The sequence below is a fragment of the Tinamus guttatus genome, unplaced genomic scaffold, assembly GCF_059628265.1.
Source record: "Tinamus guttatus ecotype Peru unplaced genomic scaffold, ASM5962826v1 Tinamus_guttatus_pri_ptg000459l, whole genome shotgun sequence".
In the NCBI taxonomy this organism is placed as follows: domain Eukaryota; kingdom Metazoa; phylum Chordata; class Aves; order Tinamiformes; family Tinamidae; genus Tinamus; species Tinamus guttatus.
In genome coordinates, this window is record NW_028288993.1 from 9,986,380 (window position 1) to 10,002,251 (window position 15,872).

A 15,872-nucleotide genomic window follows, 5' to 3' on the forward strand; every position below is an offset into this window, starting at 1 on the left:
ACGGCTTCCAACAGCTTAGACACTTATAGCGTGCCTGAAAAATAAGGTATATTTTGGAGACACTTAAATTTAACCAACTTAACGAATTCAAAAAGGAACAGAACTGCCATCCTTAATTTTTGTCCTTATGTGTTGGGCAGGACATGTCCTCTATTTGCCCTGTTCCTGTTGGCCTTTTCACTAAACAACTGCCAGCCCCAAAGCCTGTTAGACCACCTGGTTATGGTGCTCACGTAAGAGGAAAGGCCTCTTTATTGAGCGCGCTGCGAGCCTGACGCTGTGGAGAAGGAGCACCATTTTTTGGTGAATTAGGGTCTGCATCTCCCCTCCGCTTTGCGCCCTGTGCAGCCTCGGAGCAGGAGCGGTGCGAGCGTGCGGCGCCCACGCCTGCTCCACGGCCCGCGGGCCTGGAGAGGCCGGGAGCCCCCGAGGCTGCCGCTCGCTGCCCCTCTTGCACCGGCTCCGCAGCTCTGGGTGCCCCTGCCTGCCCCGGCACGAGCCGCGGTGACGCTCGCTGGGGCGCTGCTCCCGGCCCAGGGGATCCCCCCTGCCCCTCGTGCTGCTTCCAAGCCCAGGAAACACGGAACGCTCTGGTCTTGCTCCCTGCCGCTTCTGGGATAGGGCTCGTTTCAGTGGTGGTGAGGAGGGCGAGGGAAAGGTTGCGTTCTGGGACACGGTTGGTTAAAGAATGTTTGCAGTTCTTGTGGTTTTCCATATTTTTTTTAGTGTATTGTATTAACCAGCAGTGGTTTTGACTTTTTTTGTTGCCATATTTTTTATGGTGATGTCTTGTATGTCTAAACTACTCTGCCACTTGTTCAAGGATGATGGAAGGCATCTCTTCTCAGCACAGCAGAAGTGATGCTTTGGGCAATTAAAAACACTTCTTACAACCATACAGGCAAACCTCACTCTGTGTGTGTGTGTGTGTGTGTGTGTGTGTGTGTGTGTGTGTGTGTGTGTGTGTGTGTGTGTGTGAGACTAACTCACCACCTCCTTCCTGTACCTACAGCAGGCCTGTTTCTAAAAGAAAATGGAAATGATCAAAAATACTTTTCAAATGTGTTTATTACTACTAATCACAATGTGGAACAGCGTGGTCATAACATACCCTTCTCTAAAATAAGTCAGGTGCTATTTCTTTCCTTCATAAGAGAAACTCCCCAGCCCCGCATGCTGAATCTCTGCCTTATTTGACTTTTGTTTCTCCCTGCTGCCCTCCATCCTCCTTTGAAGCAGCAGCTTCCATGTGGGAACCCCCCCATGCCCAACGTGGCCCTGTCAGTCCGCGTTGAGTGTGAGGCAGACACCCTGAAGCACCCAGTGGGAAATGTGCTTCGTGGTGTAGAGATCAGCTTCGAACACCAGGCCGACCCCCATGGCGTTCCGGCGCAGGGCCGTCGTGTACACCGGCGTGCGGAAGGTGTTCTGGAACGCGCGGAGGGAGAGGGGACACCGAGTCAGTGCAGCCTGAACCTGAGAGCTCCAATTCCCCAGCTAGGGCTCTTAAAGAGAGATGATTAATATGTGGATTTCTTAATTCTTAAGGAATATGTGGATTTCTTAAAACTTTTTTTAAAAAAATAAGACTGGAAATAGGAAATAAAGGAAGGAGTAAGGGGCTTAGAAGAGCTTCCCAAGATGGTTATTTCACATTAAATGGAAGAGGAGTAATCAATAAGACAACCTCTAGCACTGAAAGAAAAGAGAAAGTTAACGTAAAGGTGTTAAGCTGCACACTTTATGTATTAGCAAATAATAATAAAATACTTCCTGCAAGAGAATGTATACTTCTTGAAGGAGGTAAAGCCTACCAGCTGCTGAGGTAGAAAAATAATCTGCCATTGTTCCTAAAGGAGACGTACCTGGAGTTTGAGCCTGTGTGCTTCAATGGGAATGATCTTCAGAATAGGTAATTCCACCACAAGGACTTTGGGCTTGCTCTTCGTAAGGCAGTTGTTCTCCATGTCCCAGTCTGCTCCTTCCAGGTACAGCCCAGAAACAAAACATCCTGTAACAACAGAAATGCAGCATCGTCTTTAACTCAAACTACTGAAAAAAAGCAGTTCCTTCAGACAACTGCTGTCCTTGAATAGCTACACCTGGATACTGTAGGACCTCAGCAAAACTCAAACGGGAAATACAAACAGTCTGTTTTTCTGTAGAACTTTGTTTTCTTTGATTCAGCGATGATGTCTGGCACTGGGGGGGAAGTCTGTTTTCAAATGAAAATTGGCTCAATTGCCATTTACATGATAGACATTTTTAGGAGTAAATGCTGCTTTCCCTGCAGTTTCCGCCCCACAGTGTGTGACATCCCCAGTAACAGCTAAGCTCTCAGGGAGCTTTTTAAAGCCCGTACGAACGTCACCTTTTGTAGCACGACAGAACCAGGAGGGTGGGCACAGAGCTCACACAATGCCATGATCTTTTGCTAGCTTGCTAGTAAATAAATAGCCAAGGAAAGCCCTGAGGTGACCTTCTTTTTCTTCCCTCCAAATTGAAATTATATTTTGCACAAACATTCAGAGATTTTTTTCCTCTTCTATTTCCAATCAGATCTAGCACACCAGAGCTGCTCCGCTGGCCCTTTACCTAGAGTTTGTTACACTCAATAACAAGAGCACTGCCGGGCCTAGGAAGTATATAGGTTTGTTTACACAATGTGAGCCATCACTATCCATTTATTTTTTGCTTAAACATATAATTTATTGTAAAACCACATCCTTATAAATATACTAGGCTCTGCAATGTTCTCAACATTAGAGAAAATAAATAATAAGAAAGAAAATCATATTTAGTGAATAGAGTAGATGGGCAGCAAAGAGGAACCCAAACCTAGCTGATTCCCAATTCTAGGCCATGCAGGCTGTTAAATGCACCACCAAGTGTGTTGTCTGGGGAGATGCAACCTAAATAAATGCACCCGTTAAGCCAAGCAGGCTGTTAGGCAGCGTGCGCTCTCACTCGCTTTGTCTTTGACCAATTGTTTTCTTTTGGAAAGTATCAGAAAAAAACCCAGCTACCTTGTCCAGACCCCTCGGTGACGTCTTCTGCCGTGGTGTACGCTGTCACCTCGGTGTAGAGCGTGGAGCGGTCGAGGGGCCAGCCGTTCCTGCGGCAGGTGGCCTGCACGAGCGCGGTGAGGTAGGACTCGGGGATGTGCAGGCCCGAGAGCCACATGACCTTGGGCTCGCCCTCGTTCACCTGCAGTCACAAGACAGCGGCTTCTGCTCCGTTCTGCGCCAGACCCAGAACTGCCCAGACCCAGAACAAGGGCTTTGACCTTGGTGCCAAAGGCTGCCCACTGGCTCTTCTCCGGTAGTTCCACCATCATGTGAATTCTCTGTCATCCCAGCTGGTGACCAGAGTTGGTTCAAACTTATTTAAACTTATTATAAACTTATTATAGACTTATTTAAAGCAGAGAGCGTTTACTGACTTCTGCACCCCGGCACTGATCTGTGTAGCCACATAACCCAGATTAATGAAGCAAAAAGCAGCCTAGAGGTTCTCACTTACCCAGGTGCTGTACTGCTGATACCGATTTCTAAAGAAAATCATCCAGTTCCCAAGTGTTTTCAGCGTGTCCGGGGCCAGCCGCCGCCAGATACCGGGAATCTGTCCATTAAAGAGAGCCCGAGCCACGTCGTCCAGTTCACTGCTCATCCCAACTTCCCCCGCCAAGGCCTGGAAAGGCAGGGAGAGCGCGAGTGCCGAGCAGGGCCCGCCAAGGCCCGACCCGTTTCCCGCGGAAGCCGTGGGCCGCTGCGGCAGAGCTGCTACTCACACGCTGCAGCTCAGCCAGAGACTTCGCCATCCGAATGATCAGTTTATTAAAACGTTCCAGTTCCTGCAGCAGCACCACCGTAGTAGGGGATATGTCTATTCCAAAAACCTTCCGGATCTGGTCAAGATCAAACACTTGCGGTATCTTGTTTTGTATATCCTTAGCAACATTCCCAATATATTCATCTCTACTAATTCCAGTCCCGGATTCACCTGAAGCAGAAATGGATTAGTAAGACTAAAGTCAAATAATGTATCCCTCCTATTCCTAATTCTGTAGGAGAACTAAGGGAGCTGACTCAGCTTGTGGCACCAAGCCCTGTGCCCACCCCCTGCAGCGCTGCCAGTGGATCCCGCGCGGACTCTGCACCCATTCCCGGCAGGGCGATGCCGCTGGCGGCCCTCCCGCCTCCTGGGCCCTGCTGGGCATCGGGCTCGGCGCTGCCAGCTCCTTGAGCCACAGGCCAGGCAGCCGGCACAACCGCGCACAAACCCTGCTCCGGGCAGCAGTCTCGGCAGCCCCAGCCAGGCCCGGATCCACCACACGCTGGGGGCCCCGGCCTGGCTGCCGTCCCCGTCGCAGGGCGCGGAGCTCCGCACCGCAGCGCTGCCCCCGTGCACACAGCTCCACGGCGCAGAATGGCACCTGTCTGAGGCTGCAGCTCCAGGAGATGAGCCCACATGTCGCGAGCTGCCTGTGTGTAATACCCAATCTCGGCGTTTGAATGAAGTCCAAAGACCTCCGGGGTATTAGCGAGGGGCAGCGACTCAATCTCCTCTATGATACAAAAACACAGAGCATCAGCCACGAGCAAGACACAGCCCAGGGCGACCGGGCGCTGCAGCAGCTACAGCAGCTGCTCCTGTTACCTCAATGACCAGGTGTTGATACTGAACACTCTGTAAGGATTGAATAGGCACTTCTAGCATTAAATACATACACACACAAAAAAATGTATATGTGTGTCCGTATATATATACACACACACACACCACCTATTTACATCATGTTTTTAAAAAAACAGCATACATTATAGGTGTTTAGTCAGTTAAAGAAATATGAGGAGGTGGCTGCTGAGCTCGCATGCTGTTACCAAGGGCTGCTCATGCAAAGGAAAAGTGTTATCACCACTTATATAACACTGCAACACACACACAGGCTGACATTTCTATTTCTTTCAATTCTTCATATTCAGCAATACATGCTTATAAAGAGAAAATTTATACTGTAAATAGACAGTATAGTGCCTAAGTGCTAGATAATGTGGCAGAAAAAAACATTTCTTACCAACAAAGTCATCTTTTACAGTCCCTTCCGGAATTTTATAATCAACCTCATCATTTTTATAAAAATGAAACATCTGGAATGTGTCAAATATGAAATCGCCCAGATACTCATCCATGTAGACAGTCAGAATGCGGCGATCAAAGCTATCGATTGCACGCCCACCATACATGACCTAGAAATGAGTTAAAGCAATATTAAACCACTGGCTTTTTGGGGCAGCAAATGCAGTTAAGGCCCAAGCGGCAGCTTTGCTGTTGCAGAACTGCTTGGCATGATGGAGTCTCCTGTAAGGGACCAACCACAACTGCCGAGTTCCCAAGGGGACTGTGCGGGATCCTGGGGAGTGCAGAGCTGCTCCGGGCCACTCCTAAGACCCAGCCTTGGTGATCTGTGTGTGAGAACAACTTCCTTAGGAGACCAGCTCATAAACAGCCATGATTAAGCACTGCAAAACAACCATTTCCTGCTGCTGCAGCTACGTGGAACTGGTGGCTGCTACACAGCACCATCCCCCAGAGCTTTGTATTCAGATCTGTTTGTACAACAACCCCCTGTGCTAACAGCTTGCTGCAGCTCTCCCATTTGGTACCTTTCATCAGGGGATCCCCTGAGCGCTCTCACTCAAAAATTAATAAAGAACCTCAACTCCCCTGTTGTGCAGTTACACACAATGGCCCAATTTCCCCGAGACAATGAGATTAAGTGACTTGCTCAGGACTACACAGGGGTTTCGAGACAGCCCTGGAGAGATTCTGGGGCAGCTTTCCTTGTTACGGCCCATGCAGAAGGGAATCTGCATTATTCCAGATTATTTTATCCTCCATGTTCCTTAATGAGATTCTGGGCACTCACCTCACCAATAAGATACTTGAGACTACTCCAGGGGATTTTCTCATCATTTTGCTGGAAAGCTTTTGTCAAATATGTGTTGAGAATTTCCATGCAGACCTAATAAATATGTTAGAACGTGACATAACAGAGGATTCACAAATTAGCTATAAGTATCCATCAGTAAAAAGGTTGTTATTTAAAAACTAACAAGCATTTCTTCTCAAATAACTAAAAAGTTTGGTATAAATCCATTTAAAAAAAAATGTGAGGAAAGTAATATTAACAGGAAGACCTGGCAATCTGATTCATTTTTAGAGATTTTTATGGTGATCACAGCAGCAGAAAAAAAAAAAAGGAAAAATACCAATGTGAGAGAGAATTAAAGCTGGATAGATGGTACGTTTTCAAAAGTAATCTGTCATCTCAAGAACGTAAGAGCCATTAGCATTAGCTTCTTACCTGGAAATCAGATTCATTGAAATCATATGGCACATTCCAGCCAATCTTGCCAAACTTCCTTCTCTCCTGAACCACAGCATGGAAAAATGCCAAGACATAGACTAATGATTTAAAGGCAGGATGTGGGCACTGCTCTATGGCTTCTGGGGGGATTTTGAAGTAGGTAGCTCTCATATTCAGTTTCAGACCATTAGGTGGTTCTGTCACAACCTACATCAAAGTAATCAGGGAAGCCATTAATTACTGAATAGACTCAAGAATACATATTGTAAATAGACTGTGCTTTCTCAGTGTGTTATATAATGCAAGCTTTAAAAACCTAATCAGCTTTCTAAATTCAGACCCATAAGGGAACTTCTCTTATGTAAAGTTAGGACACAGACCTGTTTATTTTATCAGGGTAAACACGTGTAAAGAGAAATTTGGTATCAATTTAGAAAGAGTCATGCAACCGGGTAAATACTATTAACATTTATCATACTTAAAGATCTAATTTACTGAAATATACCAGTAGCCTGACTGCCCATTTTGGTAAGTCACACACATCATTACGGTAGGACGGCTGAAGTCTTTAGCGTGGCTCTTAAGGCACAGCCAACTTCCTGGCAACACGTTCACTGCTCTGCAACCCCTTGTCCTCGCTGCTCATGAAAGAGGGTATTTGCAGCCTTTAATCAAAGCTTTGTTCATGCTTTCTGCTCCCCACACTGCAGAGCTGTCGCCGAGGCCCTGGGGATGTACTGGGTGGATGGGTCATGCCGCTGCCTTTGAACGTGTCGCACAGAGTGGTTACGTTTACAGGAGTGGCTCAGCACAATCCCAGTAAAGCCACCACAGAAAGGGCATTAGGACAGCAGCCTGTCTTGTGCTTTCAAAATAATCAGCTCAGCTTGCTTGTGATAAATGCTGCAGCCTGAAGTAGCAGCTGGAAACCATCATCCTATTACAGCCTCTGCTCTAGTGACACTATTGCCAGGCCAGACACAGACCTCGGCTCTGCACTTCAGCATCAGGACTGACAGGGCTATTTCTGTCTCTCCAGCTACTCCCTATTAGCAGTGCCATTTGGGGCTAAGGAGCACTTGTCTCATCTCCAGGTTTGCTGACAATCCTCTGCTCGGAAATAAACGCTTCAGAGAAACACTACTGAGTGATTTTCACCTAAAGAAAAATCACCATCCTATAAACAGGCTGATGAAAAGAGCATTTGACTTGGAAAGGCAGAAAGCTCCTAGAGACCAAGCCTGCAGCATTCAAGTCCTGCTCCTCCCCAGAGCAGTCTGTTTTGCTGAATAAGAGAGGCAGGACACGTCCTCCCCCTGCTCCCTACCTTTAGTGACTTCTGCAGGATTCCGATGGGGAAGCCCTTGGTGGGGTCTGTCGTCAACCAGAGGCGGAAGTCTGGGTGAGGCTTTGTGATTTTCTCCAGGGCCTTCTCCAGGTCAATAAGCCACCGCACCAGCAGGTGACAGTTCTGCAACATCAACCACAGGCCACGAGCCACCACGTTCTCCAGCATCTGCAGAGCAACCTTAGGAGAGGGAAAAAATTGCCTGTGAGTAGTCTTCCTTTTATCCCAGAAGCAGAACGACTCTGATGGGTTAGTGCTGTGAATTTCTTCTTGCTAACGAGCACACTTGGCTTTCCCATTACTGATAGCAGACTTACCAGAACACTGCACATTAAGAACAGATCTGTTGCATTACTACAAGAAGGTGCTCCAAAATAGTCTTTTTATTTCATTAATTCCTTCTGAAATGAAAGTCATGCAAAGCATTCAGTGATTTCATGGGCTGGAAGAAGGTGGTGATCAGAGCTTTAGATGCTCTAAAGGAACCTAACAGTTCTGCAGCGACTGAAATCACAGCACTCACTCAGCTGCTGAGCTCTGCAGATCCCTGCCTTAGTGTCTGTAACAAAGAGGGAAGTGGGCAGCAAAGAGAGCGTGTCTTTTTGGTAGACACATGACACCCAAGATGAACCATGTCCATAGACAGAAAGACAGGGTCACTGATTAAACTCTGAAAGACTACAGAGAAATATCCTTTCAGCTCAACTTTTTTTAACAAAGACGACAAAATCATTCTGAATCCATCCTTATCCAAACCACAGAACCAGCCAAATGCCCCTTGCAAGTTACAAGAGAACATTATTCTCAGGCTGGCAAATTGTATGCCAGGTCTAAACAACCAAGTAATTCCATTTGGAATGGAGCAGGTCTTTGGAAAGGAAATTTGGACAGACTCATAATGTTAAGATTATGATTTGCAATCACCCACTATCTTCCTGCAAACAGCACGTTCCTGCCCTCCCACTGAAATTACCTTTTCTTGGCCTTGTCCCATGGCGAGGAATTTGAGCCTGTTCCCACCAAAGCCGCTCCTCTCGGCCAGCTTCATGAGGTCACTGGCAGGATCCGAGCCAGGACTTAAGATAAAAACGATGGGCGAGTAAGGACTGCTCTGCTCAAAGATGGCCTCAAAGCTGATCACAGGGGGCTGCACGTACCTGGAAAGAGAAGCAAAAGGAAGCACAGTAAACTGCTTTGCTGGTTTATACAAAAGCAGCCACCTCACATCAAAGTTCCCTGCAGAATGTATATGGAAATAACACATTCTCTATGCTCTATTATTTAGACAAATTGCATAATTATGTAACTGATTACAACTCCAGTTTTGTGTGAAGTACCTGAACAGAGGGATTCTGATTTGTAACGATGGAGTAACTTACTTCTCACTCATTGTCAGAGTAACATAGTCTGTTACTGCCCGATATACCCGGTCCACTCGGAAGCACCGCAGAAGCAGGAGCTTCTGGAAGTTTGTGAGACTGTTCTGGTAGTGCATGGGGAATGGCGTCTGCTCCAGAGCATCGATATCATACCACTGGCAAAGAGAGATGGGTGACAACGCAAATTAATCACATGGATCTATCAGTGAAATTACTAGGAAAGGTAGAGAAAAGCAATTTCATTAACAGGGGGCTAAAACCAAGAAACAGGAGGAAGAAAATCAGCTATAAATATTTTTTTAAAAGATTGTAATAAAGGAATGACAAAAGTTTTTCAGTATATAAAAAAATAAAGTCCAGAAACACATTCATACTTTCATTTTGTGACAAGCTGTTCTCTTAAGATACAGAAAATAGCATTTCAAACAGAAGAGCATTCACAGATTGCTTCCAGAAAGATTTCTTTAAAGCACGAAGACAAGCAATGAAACTGAAGGCAGAACAAGGGAAGGGCTTTGTAACTAGACTGCACAATTCACTGCCACAATAAGATCAAAGGACAATTTAGCACAAAGTAAAATGAAATCTGTTGAAATCAGCAGTAAAAATCCCACTGTCTTCAACAGGACAACCTAAGGCATTTGTTTGGAAAATAGAATACAGACTGGGGGTCAGGGGCAGTTGTTTTTTTAAATAAGAGACCTCGTTCTTCTTTAAATAAGACAGATTAAGCTTGAGTAACTGAGGCCAAGAAGAAAAGCAGGGCCTTGACAGAAAAAGCCAGTGATCACCTGCCTTCTGTGGCGTGCTATGGTGCATTGCATCATCCTTGAACATTTAATTCCAGAAGAAAAACAAGAGGAGAAAACAGGATTGCAGAACCACAGAATCGTTAAGGTTGGAAGGGACCTCTAGAGATCATCTAGTCCAACCCCCTGCACACGCAGGGTCACCTAGAGCACGTGGCACAGGACTGCGTCCAAGCGGGTTTTGAAGATCTCCAGAGAAGGAGACTCCACAACCTCTCTGGGCAGCCTGTTCCAGTGCTCTGTCAACCTCACTGTTAATAAGTTTTTCCTTAAGTTCCTGGGGATCTTTTGGTGCTCAGTTTGTGGCTGTTTCCTATAGCCCTATCACCGGCCACAGTTGAAAAGAGGCTGAAAAAAAAAAAAAAAAAAAAAAAAAAGCACGTACATTTTTCCACACATCTGGATTTTTTTCCACATCATCTGGAAGCGATTCAAACTTCTCAGGAAATAGTTCAGACAGGTGAATTAGGTCTTCCCAGCCTTGATCTGGAAGCCAAGCACATGGTTTCTTTCGTGCACTCTTCTCCAGGGAAATATTGCCTAGTCACATTGAGAAAACAGAGTAAATGTTCATGTCATGAAACTTCCACTACATGACCACACAGACAGGCCCACTGCACAGAAGGAACCGCTCAGAAATTTGTTCCTGGAAGCACAGTAAGGTAAAGTTTTTAGCTGAAGAAAAGAGGACACTGCCAGCAAAAGCCAAAATTGTATTTTTACAACCTTTTCTAAAACCATTCAGAAAATCAGTAAGGAGTATTTTCAGAGGTAACATCCTAATTGTTCACAGCTAATGGGAGATTTGTCAACACAGGCAGTGAAAGATTAGTCGCTTCATGGTTCAACAAAGAGAGAACAAATGCAAATAGCAAAATCTGCCATTTCTGTAAGCCAATACAACTCAGCTACCTTCAGTACGTTTCTCTAAATGGTTTTTCTTACAGGTTTCTCTTAGACAACATCTAATCTAAATCTACCTTCAAAAGATCTTTCAGCTATATCTGAATAGAACTATAAATTCATATACAGATATTCAAGGTACCTTTTAAAAAGAAGTCAAGTTCTTCTTGGGGAACTCTGCCATCAGCCTGTTCTATCTTGACAGTCATATTAAAGGAGAAGAGTAACTTGTGCTTCTCAAACAAGCCTACATTAAAAGGACAACATTTTTTAAAAAATCTGCTGATAAAATGCAGAACTAGAACTAGATTTTAAAACCAGACCCAAAACCTGCATCTAGATCACCCCACAAAGATCAGGTTGATCAAAGACAGGGTTTTGGATCAAGCCTTACAGAAGGATGGGTCAACAAGAACTCTGGAGTCTAAGTGGCATCTGAGAGCAATATCCAGGGATGTGAGATCCACTGCTAGGATTTGCTGCTTGAAACTGATACTCAGTTGCCTTTAACAAGCATTTGCCCAACACAGCCCATCACCAAACCACACCGACCTGTACAGCCGTAGTTATAGATGTTGAAAGTTAATGTATCCATGATGTTTCTTAACCTCTTCTGAAGAATAGAACTAGGCATGGATTTCCGAAGAGAGAGTCCAAAAACCTCTAAGAAGGAGACTAATGAGTACTGATACATGATGTTGACAAGCGCCATTTCGGACAAAACGAAGAATAAAATGGCTCCCCTCTTGGCAGCTGGTCTGTAGCCATCCCGAAGCTGATCAATATCCACCGCTGTCTTCTCAGCCAGGTTGAGTTTTTCAGTCACCTAGTCAGACACAGGCTGTCATTGCTCTTATCCACAGGTAATTGTTGCACTGATCCATGGCACAGATATTACATAACAATAAACAGAGCTGTTCTATTGCTAAGCACATTGAAACGACAATTGTGAACATTTAGGTTTTAAAATGACTGCAAGTAACAACACGCATTAAAATTCTATGAAAATCAGGATGCCTGTTACTAAGGACTAGTAATGTCCACACATTTAAGAACATTTACTAAAAAAAATACCACAATTGAGTAAAAATGCAAATGATCTTTAAATGCTGTATTAGAAAAACATTTCACAGGCAAAGGAAACAGACTCTGTGGAGATCCAGGCTAGTCCTGGATACTACACATCCACTCAGAGAGCCTGAAAGACACTCTCCTGAGGCACAATTTATTTTGTGGGAATGCAGATATCTGAACTAAGTCAGAAGAATCATGCTCTAACAGTGCATGTCCCTCTCTGTTGACTATATAGGGCATCTGGTCAGGCATCTCAAAAGGAAGAAGTCTGTATTAGAATCATCAAAAGTTGCAGTAAGTAAATCCCACCCTGTGTATTTATGAAAAGGGAGGAATTTACAAAGAATCACAGAAATAGTGTGGTAAAGGCCTTCAGAAGATCTGAAGTCCAACTTTCTGCCCAAAGCCAGACTATCACCAACACACGATCAGTCAGCAGAGACTCTGCCCAACTAGGGGCAGAAGAATTCCAAGGATGTAGATTCTATATACTGAGTAACAGATATATTCATTTTTCATTTCAGATCTGATATATGGGAGAATTGCTGTCTCAGACCTGAAAGAAATATATCACCTGCTTTTTGTTTTACAAGTGTAAAGAAATATTACTTTGGTCCTAATAAGATGAAGCAGAATGAAAATGAAAGAAGAGGTTTTACAAGCAGCTATCCTTCCTAAAATCCCAGAGCCATTACCTCTGTAGCTTTGGATTTTGTCTCTTCCAGGGTTTGCACCAAGTCCACGTTATCCAACATGTTTCCTGTGGAAGTTGCCAGTTCCCGAAGGAGAGAGTCTTCGAGGTCTTTCAGCAAGTTTCTGTTCTCGCTTGTCTCCTGTATGAGAGATTCTCTCTGCTCTTCCAATTCTCTTCTCTCAAAACCCATGATGACACTGAGCAACTGATCCTCTAGGCCTTTTAGTGTAACTACAGATAGAATATGTAGACAGCACAGAGTTTTTAAAAACAAGCACAGCTTTTGGGCAACACTTGATCATCTTACAAAACTACAGCTGTGCAACAGAGTGACTTGGTTAATAACTACATTTTGGTTCTACCAATGCCTTCTAATGTGAGCAGTGCAAGAAGAGATACTTGGCTCTACTTCAGTTAAAAAGAGGGAAGTGAGAATTTTGTATTAAATCAAATTCTAATTAAAAAGGAGAGTAGGAACTTTTTACAGTTTCATTATTGTTTCAGATAAACACCAAGGCCCTAAGCTCGCACTACAGCACAATTGCTAGTTTGTTACTAAAAGCCCGTTTTTGCTTACCTGTATAATTGATGACCATAGCTTTGCCAAACACAGAGGGAGAATACTTCGGGTTAGCTAATTTGGTGTTCAAGTACAATCTAAAATTACTATCATAGTCAACTTCTTTATCACCCAGGACGATGAATGTTCGGCCCTGTGCAACTTTGATATTCTTCTCTAAGACATTGTCTATCACTGGATCGATGTATTCATCGACATCATGGAACAAGAAAGGGCTCCCGTACTTTATAGACAATTCTAGTTGTTTAAGGAAATCTGGGTCATTAAAGGAAGCCATCTGCAAGAGAATAACGCAAAGATATGAAAAAAGAATTGATATGCAACTTCCTGAAAGATATAAATTTTTAATAGTTGCCAGCACTAAGTTGGTGCTTGTTGATGCAGATCTGCCTTTCCCCTTACAGATGATATAAACTGCCCTCGTATAAAATAACAAAGGTGCACATATTTTCAATGAGTTGAGAAAAATTGCTATATAGCAAACTATTCTTCAAACTTCCAACTATGCCTCTGTGTTATTGTCCAACAGGAAAACTGTATCCTGGAGCTGAGAAAAAACACAAGCTTAATACCTGCCTTTTGCTTACACTATTTTTGTTGATACTGAAACTAGCCATGTTCTTATGCAAAATACCACTCTCAGAAAATTGAAAGTCATGTAGACAGTGATACTTAACTACCTATAGTCATCACATTTTTCAATATGTAACTATCTCTCTGTTCAAGGTAACAGATATTTATTCAGCTTTCAAAGCAACCAGCAAAGAAACAAAATGATCCTTCATCTTTACCCTCAGGCTATTTTTTTCTTCTTTCTTCTTAATCCAATTTAATGCCTGCTGCTGTGGGTCAATACAAAGCGGGAAACGACTTGCGTATGTTGTCAGAATGCCATTTTGGACGGAGAGCTCATCTGGAGGCAATCCTTGGGAAACCCACCTGGGAAGGGGATGGATCAAAGAGTAGGCTGGAGACAAAACTTGGTGGGAGAGCAACACATTTCATTTGTCAGTAAAAATAGGCAATCCACTGAGTACTCTAATAGAAATAGAAGGAAGCAAAAGCCACACGTGATTGTGAAACAGGGACTGACTTGTTTTTGAGTCATTTATAACTATACTATCCAAAACACCATTTATAACTATACTATCCAAAACACCACTGTGGTGAGTAATGCTGCAGTAGCAGAAATATGGACTAGTTGAGAATAGCTTTAATTCCAAAAATCAGTGTGTCTACAAAGACTCCCACTGTGCTCTGCGTTGGACACATACTGTAGATAGCTCCATAGGAGTGAGGGAAAAAAAAAAAAAAAACACTCTAAAAAGGCATTATGTGTGTCTAGGTTCAGTAAACACCCTTGGAGAGCAAGGGTTTATTATAACAAACATTCCCAGTTAACTGGAAGAAAAATGATTTGTCTCCTTGTCATCTTTGGAAGATGAAAGTAAAATGGTCTCTGAAATGGCTGTGCACCACGACGCACAATACCAACTCTATCCTATAAATCTAGAACCAAACTCCCACTTCACAGTTCCACATACAGTAGTCACTGGACTTCTTGACTGGACATACCTGCTAACTTCAACCTCATTAGTCAGGAGACTTTCTAATCTAAAAGGTTGACTGAGTGGAATCTCTCGTGAAAGGATATCTTCTTGCCACACTTGATAGACCATTTCATTACGGAACTCCCAGTTGAATGCTCCTTCGTAGCTCAGAAAGGCAGCACAGAGCAGACAGTCTCCAAGCAACTTCACTTTTCGTATTTTGAATTCCTCTAAATCTTTTGTCCACCTGAGAGAAAAATACAGGAATCTTGGATCTGTCTGTATCTGAGAAGAGTGGGTTATAAGCAGAATTTCCAACTGCTTCCACTTCAGCTACATGTTAAGATAGATCTTCAAACTTAGTTGCTGTCATCATTATGACAGCATTCATCTGAACCTTCTTTGTTTTAATCTTAGTTCACTTTTTCCTTCTGCATTAAAAATCATCTTTTTTCCAAGCACTAATGGATATTAGCAGCTTTGCAGAAACAAATGTCACAGGAAGAGATGTTTCCAAAAGTGTGTCAGTTTGGTAGACTTTAACTCTGACATAGGATCCAATTCCTAAGGCCCAAAAACTTTCTCTCTGGATCTAGACTTACCTCTCATTTTCAGACCCCAAGCCAGAGATGAGCTTGTCAGCAGCATTTAATCTTCTCTGCATAATCTCTGCTTCTTCTTGTAACTGTTGCTTTTCTGCTATTGCTTCTTCATATTTCCTACCCAAAGCTTTCAACTCATCCTGAATTTTAGCCAGTTCTGCCTGTATCTTTTCCAGTTCCCGTTTACTTAAGAAATAGTTCCGTTCTAGTCTAGCCACCTACATAATGAAGAAATCATTAAGAGAATCAGGGAAGAAAAGGTTTTGGAGATGAATCTTAAATTCTTAGATTTCTTTTGGCTATTTCATGTATTTTAAGGCACCCTGGTAATAAGCAGTGTCAGCCAAAATAACCACCGTTTCTTACCCAACTTGCCCCATACCAAATATATTCAATATGTCAGAACCAGTAGTTCCAAAGCAGACAAACCTCCTAAACTAGGGGTTTGTACCAACCAGGTCTATTAAATAAATGGGCAGTCCAGTTGACATCAGAGATAAGCAGGGTTGTCATCCCATGATAACATGGGAGCTTAGTCCATCTGCAATAGTGATATTAAGGCC

General features: G+C 43.7%; 1 protein-coding gene across 1 annotated transcript in view; it reads right to left on the reverse strand.

The window, feature by feature from the left end:
- Positions 1–1,281: 1,281 nt before the first annotated feature.
- Positions 1,282–15,872, reverse strand: part of DNAH10 (dynein axonemal heavy chain 10) — a 53,117-nt gene continuing 38,526 nt past the window's right edge. The window contains exons 60-79 of the mRNA XM_088532271.1: positions 15,310–15,527; positions 14,733–14,954; positions 13,949–14,096; positions 13,155–13,434; positions 12,579–12,808; positions 11,362–11,635; positions 10,952–11,056; positions 10,292–10,446; positions 9,098–9,252; positions 8,692–8,875; positions 7,698–7,898; positions 6,368–6,577; positions 5,930–6,025; positions 5,078–5,249; positions 4,436–4,567; positions 3,791–4,002; positions 3,523–3,690; positions 3,027–3,207; positions 1,866–2,011; positions 1,282–1,428 (exon numbers count right to left, since the gene is read on the reverse strand). Coding sequence (XP_088388397.1) covers positions 1,282–1,428; positions 1,866–2,011; positions 3,027–3,207; positions 3,523–3,690; positions 3,791–4,002; positions 4,436–4,567; positions 5,078–5,249; positions 5,930–6,025; positions 6,368–6,577; positions 7,698–7,898; positions 8,692–8,875; positions 9,098–9,252; positions 10,292–10,446; positions 10,952–11,056; positions 11,362–11,635; positions 12,579–12,808; positions 13,155–13,434; positions 13,949–14,096; positions 14,733–14,954; positions 15,310–15,527 — 3,636 coding nt within the window. The remainder of the gene's footprint in view (positions 1,429–1,865; positions 2,012–3,026; positions 3,208–3,522; positions 3,691–3,790; positions 4,003–4,435; positions 4,568–5,077; positions 5,250–5,929; positions 6,026–6,367; positions 6,578–7,697; positions 7,899–8,691; positions 8,876–9,097; positions 9,253–10,291; positions 10,447–10,951; positions 11,057–11,361; positions 11,636–12,578; positions 12,809–13,154; positions 13,435–13,948; positions 14,097–14,732; positions 14,955–15,309; positions 15,528–15,872) is intronic.